The following is a 9,727-nucleotide window of genomic DNA, read 5'->3' as shown; positions in this document are numbered from 1 at the left end:
TCTTCCTGGTATCCCAGATCTCCGGTGATCGAAATATTATTCCACAAGCGTGAATATATTAGTCCAGCGTTTGTAGCTGAAATGTTTGTTCACGTTTAGTATTAGCAGCGGTCAGATATAGCTAACCGGCGGTCACAACAACAGTCACTCAGCAGAAGTCTCAAAGTCACGTTGGAGCCAACGCGCGGGCGGTAGCGGTTGTATTTCAGTAAAACAAACTTTTGTACAGCGATGTGACTGGTGAAAAAAAAAAAGAAGATGATACTGAGCATGAAAAAGAGCAGTTTACAAGTGCTACACTGGTGTTCCATTGACCCAGTTAGCACATAGACATGGTGAAGAGCAGTTTACAAGTGCTACACTGGTGTTCCATTGACCCAGTTAGCACATGGCAGAGACATGGTGGGAAGATTTAGAACTCCGGGTGCGCACATTCATCAAGCAAATTTTTTATTTTGAATAATAGCTGCGTGGACTATCCTTCCTCCGACGGTTGTCGACGCTCCTTCTAGCGCCCAGCTCAAAGCTCTATTAAGCAGTTTTTATAGGAATCCTAGCGCTGGCTATCATACTGATCCACGCTGAGAACTTATGAAGAAGTGCTGCACCCTTTATTCGCATGTCTTTCAAGTGAATGACGGTCACTGAACGACAAGAACAAAACCGACCCGGAAAACTTGGTGAAACCTCGGTTGCGCGCATCGCCTCTCCAAACCGTGACGGCCGGAATCGCGACTGCCATGCTCAATCTCCTAACTTGCCCCTAGTTTACCAATTCCTCAAAATTTTTCGAACGATCGTGTTGCACGCGCCCACAAGATCGTGCCGATCCGTTGAATTTCTGTTAAAACTGCAAGGCAACAACCACCGCATTTTATTGTCCGCTCTTTCTATCTACTGACAGATTTTCCTATGGCCTTTCCAAACAGTCAGTTGACCGGTGAAGGTTAAACCGTCCACCCGATACGGAGTGGACTGACAATCATACAAAACCAGTAATCTTACTAGCGTTGACGAATTTCTCTAACTCGCTCAATTTAACGCCCGCTGTGACGATCGAGAACGTTTTCTTATACAGATAACAAATGACTGCTCTTTTTAGTTTGCGTGGACAAAGACTGGTATTTGTTGTCACCCTATTCCTGGAAAAATGTTTTCAACTCAAATATAGAACAATTTCTCGGAAAAATTTTGCTCGACCCTCAAGGATACGTCATGAAAGGTTTTTGGAAGTCACTAAAATTAGGAGTTATGCGCTTTGAATATGCTTAGACAAATACCAGCAAATCTTCAAGTATAAGAAAGGTGCTTTCAAGTCTCGAATCATTACAATCAAATGGGAAAACGTTATGTTAGCGATTACTCCGTTCAAAACTACAGCTTCTGAGAAATTAGCCATGTGCTTCCAGTGGTGAGCAGTTAAGAATGGCAATCGCGTTTCATGTGGCATCATCCAGATTCCGATTCGTTGTTATCTCAATGGCGGAAATCTTCAAGAATGGGGCTTGCCTGAAAGTGGGTCCGAGATTTACCCTCTTGAGCGCGCCATAGAAAAATTTTGGGTAGTGGTTTTTGAAAACATACATGAAGGACTAATTTCCAGATGCATTTGTCGAGAAGACTTCACAGCAGTTTCACAACGCCTCATTTCGACGTATACCATCGTCCTCCTTGCCCGTCAATATTAATGTTAGACAACTTGGCAGTGACCAGTTGGTGCAATCTGGCTAATAAATATGTTATTGTTCCAAAAAACATAAAGTTAGTGAATATCGCTGCTTTGGACGATTGACAACAAGTGGATACGAATAAGTTTTTGCCCACCAAAATTAACACTTCCAAGGTCCTCAAACATGCCGCTTGGTTTCAACAGGTACGAGAATCCGTATTTTAGCATGCTCTGCTTCATTAATAACGAGAGAAGTGTCGGCGCATCCTTTGCAACAAACGGGACATTGGTAGGGTGTTGTTGTGCCAAAAAGGTTTGTCTAATCGTTATTTATGTACAGCCGAGTGAATAAGCCAATAACCGCAAAATCCATTGTGAGAAAAATGACACTGAAATACGGCGAATATTGAGGAGCAATTTTTGATCAGGTGACACACCTATGTGTTCCCCTATTCCCCAGGATAATTCATACCCTTTCAGTGGCCGCTCATGTTTCATGACTGAACGAATCTATTTTACACAATTCGGACTCCACATCAACCGCTTTTTTATAGTCTATTTGTTCACATTCATTTCTGAGTGTGTTGTTGAACATTTGTCCCACTTTGAACTGAACAATAATTTTCCCGTTTAACTTGTCCGATAGCACACTGCCCTTTCTGCGCCGTCCTGTGTTGCCAACTGGCAAAGATTCAATCTAGCTGTGAGTCTTCAATTCTCTCCGTGATACACCCTTAATTTCTTATAGAACCATGGTCTACCTATCTATACTGTCTGCCCGCGTCCAATGCAATATATTGTTCACTGCTTCATTGCGACCACTGAACAAATGCGCGCGAATTTCGTAGAATTTGGTTTCCCCACGATCATTCCTGACTGTCTATACTTACCTGTCAGATGGGCCACCTAGATCGTGCGATAGGTTAATTAACCAATTCTTGCTTTGATGTTGCGGTCAATACAGGTTAGTACAGCCGTTTTTGGCGTGAGCGAACAGCTAACTTCCTCAGTGAAATGTCAGGGCGATTTACAAAATGTCGAGTATTGTTAGCTTAAGTCTACTGAGCTCCGCTGCCTTGCAAGCTTCGTTAGTTACTTGATTACAGCCTGTTTTGTCAAGTTGTTATTACGAACAGTCTAGAAATTACATGGTCTTTTCAGGCAACATGAGGGAACTGAAGCATCAGAGGCGTCTATTCAACGCGCGTGGACTTTATGGATACATTTTTCAATAAGCGTTTGATTAATCGCTCAAGAGAGGCTCTATCCTATGAGCCTGAGTGCACTAAATTGTCTGACCAATTTATACATACGAACCAGGAAGCTATGTTGCCTGTAGACTGCATGCGTAGTAGCCATGGATGATGAAGCACGTTGTGGGATGGCAAGTAGTGTACAGTAGTGGTTTCACGCAACTTAACCATTTTGTGGTCCACTATTTTTCATCCCTGGCTGCTGCACTGTGAAGCTTCCTTGGCTGAAATGCAGCGTCATTCTTCTTGAAGATAAGCACGCTGGTGTCTCCCTTATTCCGCATGATTCCTGTGGTGAACCTGTTCCTTTTTAAATGCCCCTGGTGTCGAGGATGCTTTTGTGCTGTCTTTCATTTTGCGACCCATAATCAATTTCTCACCTTTTCTTATAGCGCCAAACTTTGAGGACAATTTCCAATTGTGATCCAGTTGATCATTGGGAGGAATCTTCCGTATTGATGTTCCACTATGGAATTTTAGGCGTAACGTCGTTCCAATTCATTATATCGCCTCGGATTCTAGTTAAACCCGCAAGCTTGAGACCAAGAAGACAGTTAGAATCCATTATACAAACAACAAAACCACATTACATTCCTTTTCCTTTTAAATAAAGGATTCGAATCTTTGACCAGTGTAGTGGTCTGGTTACCCAATAAGTTAGTTTACCAGGAGTGTGTGGCAAAGAAATAAAAATAATTACGCTAGGTTGGGTATACAAAAATAAAGAAGTCAGATGGAACAGACTCACTAACAAATGTTCTCTTTAAAATAGTTCGTCGTTGGCCCAGGTCAGCGAATAGATCCAATTATGTTGGTCCGGAGGTCTTCTTCTGAACAGTTCCCACATATAATAGATTCCGAAGATGTCTGAAACGATTTGGTACCAGAGTTAGTACACGAGACTCGCGAATGACCGCTGCAAGCGCGAGCGAAATCAGAAGAGAGAGTCGAAGCACGTGACCACGCTTTTATTCTGTGAAATTGTACAAGTGCGCGTTTTTGTAGATTTTCGTATTCAAACAAAAAAACGATTGTGCAATTGATGAAATACGTAGTGTTATAATGGAAGTAAAACAAAGGTACAAAACGCCACACCAGCACTGACACAACCGGTGTATACCGCGACCACAGGCGTGGGTGCCATTATAGGCACAATGCTGTCAGCTGCAAAATTTTCATAGAAGTAGTGAAACTTTTTACGCAAGAATGTTACATTTTGTTCCTTATGAACTCAAACTGAAAATCGTTCTAATCCACGCTTGTATTTTTGCAGCTCACCAAATTTCATTATTCGCTGGAGCACCCACGCCTTTTGCTCAATAGTCTTGTGGGATAGTTTTCACAGCATCACTGAGACCCCGGGATGCCTAAACGATGCCTAAAAGTTTCAACCGGCACTTTCGACTCAATTGCTCGATTGATTTCTTCCATCAAGGACACGCCATGATTATTGAAATATCAATTCCATTGTGCAAATACTGAAGCCTCCTTCTGGTGTGCGAGCTTCTTTAATCCATTTAACCTATAGAACTTGACCTTGATCTACCTCGCGGGGTCCTTGTTTTAATTTTCCACCACGCCGGCCGCCCTCACCGATGGATCTCCTGGAATCCAAAATAATTAAACAAGTGGAGGTAAACTGTTTTAATTTCTTGAGCATATTTGCAGTATTATTTTAGCGATGTTAATCTTTCACGCGACAAGTTCATGAAAGACACACTAGCGGAAAACAATGGATGTAAGATACTAATCGACATACTCACGTGCAGGGATCCCTTTCGAAACTATGATTAAGTTCAACCGTCTAAAGGCGCTCTCAGAAGATATCGAAGTTATAAGGAACGCTTTATTGAAATCCACTTCGGGTTTGCTGGAGGTTGGTGAGAACGGAATCCGCAGGTGTCCCGAACAAGTGGTTCCCGACAGTGTTGACGAAGTGTTTGAGAAGTTTAAGGACCGCAGTATATACGTTAAAGGATTCGGCCTGGACTCAAATCTGGACGACATCATCGATTGGCTGGAAACTCATGGTGGGAAAACCTTAAATGTCCACATGCGGCGGTATCCGGATAGTAAGAACTTCAAGGTACGGTCTAAATGGTTCCATTTCTTCCCCTGTAGGGAAGCGTCTTTGTTATATTCGAAAAGAAGGACGATGCGGAGAGATTACTGACCTCAAACGATGCTGCCAGTTACAAGGGCAACGATATGATTCGCAAATACAGGTGAGTTTTGTCGAATCTTTTGTGGACAGTCGCCTGAGGTTAAAGCTAGGCATCATTGTGCTGTGTACAGTCTCTGGAGACTGAACAATGTCACCCACCAATAACTTTGTGCGGCTGCGGGTACTGACGATTGGTTATTGCGAATCCATATCTATATGTATTCCAAGGCGAACTTGATATGCTGATTAAAACCATGTTGCGACATCAAACCGGTCTGGAGAAGGGTTGCATCTAGATTTTGTTGGTCAAAAACATGGTTTTCTCTTAATTTTATATGCCGTTGCCTGCGAAAATGTGCTTCTTCCCCAACATCTGCTGAAGATAATCTCAACCTCAGTGAGATAGATGGCAGTGTATGTGGGCTTGCAAAGAAGCAGAGAGCCAAACAGCGCTTACTCATCAGCATTCATCAGCGGTGTCCAAAATAGGTTGGGCTTGGTTGCAGACCTGCAATACCCTAGACACACGGACTCTTCAGCCCTCGAATCCGGTTAGAGCGTACTCCGCTAATGTTTTGATGCCCACAGGGGTTGCTGCTACCTGTCAAACTCTGTCCCTTCCGCGCATAATTTCCTTAGTTCCAGTTGCAAATACATGTAGCTATGTTGGAAGTCCTCGGCCTCGAAATTCGACCCGTAATCTTGATTGTGTTCTTTCAAAATTGAATTAGCTCACTTGTACCCTGACACCCGTCAGAAGTTTTGGTGATTTTATCCAACGCTAGAATGAAATATCTGTTTGACAGCAATGTGATCAGGTTTGAGTGGGTTGTAATGGAGCAAAAATTCGTTGGCCGTCTTGGGGAGTCTCTTCTCCCTTCACAGGAGTGATGAGTGACGTAGCCGACTGGGGCGCGATTGCTCAGTGGTTAGAGTAACAGACGTAACGCGATGATGGTCGAGTTACCAGAAAGACGAACTTCAAAATCAGAAACGAGTCTGTTACGATTCACAGACTTGCGCAACCAATGAGCTAGTTACACCAATGACTTGGCAGCGAAGTATGGAGGCCACACCAGCAAACTTAGCTGCGCTGGTCGTTGCCAAGACGGAACACGCCACTGGTTAGGGACATCGTCAGACATGGCCAAATCGAGCACTTAATGGTGTTCATGCATCCAAGCTATTGCCTTCAATTCATAGCTCCCTTCTCAACCTCTTCACTGAAAAGTCCACTGACAACGCTGTATTTACGCGTCAACTATGTCAGCTACTGGTCTAATGCGCAGCTACCGTCTCCACCTCTCCAAATCATCTGTGAACGAAACTGGCAGCTGCAACCAGTGTACTACATGTACGTTCTTTTAGTTGCTAATGATGACAATGGCATTCGGTGGATGTCTCTGAAGCGCCAACTCTGGATCCTGTTGAATTGGAATCAGTAGCGGGGTTCGGGCATCTACATTATGTGGTCGTTGGATACCAGCCACGAAGATTAGACACTTGAACAGATACTCGGCCATGGTTATGAACTGGAAGCGGCGCAGATTCTACTATCAACGGGTGTACAGTCAAGTAGAGACGCTTCTGGTTGGTCGCTTAACACTATCCACTCCAGCTTATCCAGCTGCAGTGGCCTCAGCATCACTAGAGGTGAGCGAGCAGGAGCTGGAAAAGGAAGGGGCAGTCAGATCAGTCCGTATCCTTGTTTCTGACAGACAGCATACATCAGTGCTGAGGGACTCCAGCGTACGAGCAAGCGCCACCTGTTGTCCGATTGCTCCAGTGCACAAACAATAAGGGCCAATAATTAGACCTGCTTTCGGGGGGTTTGAAAGCAAATTTCTAAGTGCTTAGAATGTTTCTGAAGTCGGACGTACTGAAACTGCAGCTAGGAGTAATGCGCAGTCCGTGTGCTGGGACTTACGGAGAAAGTATTCAAATTTGGTTGGCGTAGGGTAGATGAATGAAAATGTGAAATTGTAGGGAGTCGTCAGCAGTAGCAGGTTTTCGCTTGGGGCGATACGGCTCACTTGGTTAGACCGCGCATTTACCGACCGGAAGGTCTCTGGTTCGAACCCGACCTCTGCCTCTCGACTTCCCCTATCTAGGCTTGGGAATCTCTGCAGTATCCGTCACGAAGAGAACCATACCGTGGTGTGATGCTTAGCGCACCTCAGCGATCCATTGAGCTCTACTCGCGTGACACACAAAGTCTCTCATACCAGGTTGGTCAATGGTTAGAGGTCAGCCGAACACTGTCTCCTGGCCCTCCGGGTTGGGGGTTGGAACATGTGGCGACTTGTTCCGTAGAAATGATAATGCATTTGCATTTCCCGCCAAGTACCGCTGCCTTGCGGTTAGGCTTTTGAGCCAAAGGCTCTGGTTTAGAACCCTACTCGTTCTCCTGTCTAGGTGTGGGCGCCCTGGCATTATCCCAGCCCTCGTACGACCATGACATTCACGACTAACAATACTCTCATGCCACATCGGCCGTCGCGTGGTGCCATCAGCCGGGTCGCCTTACTTGCGGCGTACAGCAGGGCGGGTAAGCGAAAACAGGCTACTGCTAACGTCTCCCTCTTTCACATACCTTTCCCCCCTCTCCCCACCCCACCTATAACTCTCTCCTTGTAGGCCGAGCATATAGGACTGATGACTCCGTTCGTCATGCATCGGTTTTGCATGCAGCATCTGCTTGTCACATGGCGCCGACATCCTCAGGCGTCTCCAAATCATTCTTCAAGCCTCGACACACAGTCTATCTGGACGCGTCCTATGTCCGCACTCTGAAGCGAGCAGGACAACAGGCTGCTCTTGCACTCACACTGGACTCGCTTGGCATTGATGTGTGCTTCTCTCAGAAACGAGAATTCAAGATGCAAGCACGGTGACTGAGCTAACTGCTCCATCAGTCTCCACTCGCTTCAATTAGGAGGTCGACATGGATTGGACTCGGTGCATACGGACAATGGTGAACGATTGCTTCAGCTGTGTGCTGATCACAGGCACAGTACTAATTTCCGAAATAGCTGAAGTCGTCTGGCCACATGGCCCTCCGGCCACAAACTCCAGTCGACCACATTGCCATCAGTTACCGATGACACGGATCAATAACTGACTGTCAGTCGTTTTGGAACACATTTGTTGACTCTGACCACGCACTTGTCCGGAGTCGCTTCTCCCCACATTTCCCCTGGGCTGCGTAAGGTGCGGACAAATCGCTTCAGCTGAGAGACTGCCATATCCGGATGTTAGACGAATTTACCAGAATTTACTAGAGTCTCTCCCAAATGCTCCACCATCAGATGCTGACTCATACTGGGCCGAGGTTGCCGACTCTGCATAGTGCTGTGAATTTTTCAAGTGGCACGACTAAAAAAATCGTTCAACTGCAGTCCCGGTCCGGTGCCTGGCTGCCATGCCACCTGAAGGTTGCACGAGGGCTGGGAAATTGTCAGGTTGCCCAAGCCTAGACGGGGGAAGTTGAGAGGCAGAGGTTGGGTTCGAACCACAATCCTTCTGTTAAGTAAATTCGCGCACTAACCACTTGCACGACCCAACCAGGCACACCCAAGCACTAGTTATCAGACCGGTGGCACTGCTTGAATCTCGCAGAAATAACCTAGTCGGTCCCGAACATAACCTGGTGCGAAAATTTATCAGACGTCAAGCAGAAGTTAGCGTGCGAGCCGACCGTAAAGTATGGTGGACAGAGAAAGCCAAAAAAATGGAAGAGGCCCAGCAAGCCGGTTATGCGCGAAGATTATTTCAGTTGATCCGTGCGACCAGACCCCGGAAACCACCTGTGAGTGAAACCATCAAACATCAGAATGGAACGACCATCTCGAATAAAGAAGAACGCCTCGACCAGTGAGCTGAATACTGAACAACAACTGTCGTGGCTACCAGCTGGAACTCATCTATAGCCCACAGGTGAAGTAGAACCCTGGACGGTTAACGTGGAACCACCTGCGGTGCCGGAGGTTTACGACTGCATATGTTCTCAAGCGCCACCGAGTTCCTGGTCCGGATGACCTCCCACCCGCACTGTTCAGAGACGAGGATGAAGTCCCCAGTCAGCGCTTGTCTGATCTGTTTGTTTGCGTTTGGGAAAAGGAGTCTGAGACAGACAACTCGGGAGAATCGGTGATAGTGACCCCTCACAAGGGGATCAGCTTGACCCCGGTCGTAACGAGACTGTTGGCGTCAGCCGTGCTTCGTCGCCTTGCGGTGGAACGTGGGACACTAACTCGAGGACAGCAAGCGGGATTCTAGCCTGGTAGAGGTTGCATTGACCACTTCGTCACACTTCCTCAGGTGCTAGGACAACGCCATACGTATAAGCGTATGATACGTTCTTTGTATTCTCAGACTTCCGGACGTGTAAGAGTGTACGGAGAACTCTCCAAAAGCTTCCGTACACAAAGCGGTGTCCGTCAGGGATGCCTACTCTCTCAATTCCTTTTTAACTTCGTGATCAAAGAAATAATCAGGCGAACGCTGGGGGTCTCCAAAACCCTGGTGTTCAAATAGCCCGTGAAGAAAGCCTTGTCGATCTGGAATATGCAGACGACATCGTTCTCATGTTCGAAGAGGAGGAGAAGGCGCAGGTATTCTTGGATGAACTGACCAAAGTCA

The 9,727-nt window shown here is 46.1% G+C and overlaps 1 protein-coding gene across 1 annotated transcript in view; it reads left to right on the top strand.

Annotated features, from left to right (window-relative positions):
* Window positions 1–4,517: 4,517 nt before the first annotated feature.
* Window positions 4,518–9,727, top strand: part of T265_11922 (hypothetical protein) — a gene marked incomplete at both ends in the record, with an annotated part of 46,315 nt that continues 41,105 nt past the window's right edge. Inside the window, 4 exons of the mRNA XM_009178747.1 lie at window positions 4,518–4,556; window positions 4,591–4,660; window positions 4,692–5,008; window positions 5,044–5,147. Of these exons, the coding sequence (XP_009177011.1) occupies window positions 4,518–4,556; window positions 4,591–4,660; window positions 4,692–5,008; window positions 5,044–5,147 (530 nt within the window). The remainder of the gene's footprint in view (window positions 4,557–4,590; window positions 4,661–4,691; window positions 5,009–5,043; window positions 5,148–9,727) is intronic.

Source organism: Opisthorchis viverrini (assembly GCF_000715545.1).
Source record: "Opisthorchis viverrini unplaced genomic scaffold opera_v5_645, whole genome shotgun sequence".
NCBI lineage: Eukaryota > Metazoa > Platyhelminthes > Trematoda > Opisthorchiida > Opisthorchiidae > Opisthorchis > Opisthorchis viverrini.
Note: the sequence above shows the minus strand (reverse complement) of the source record. Positions and strands in the feature narration are given on the sequence as shown.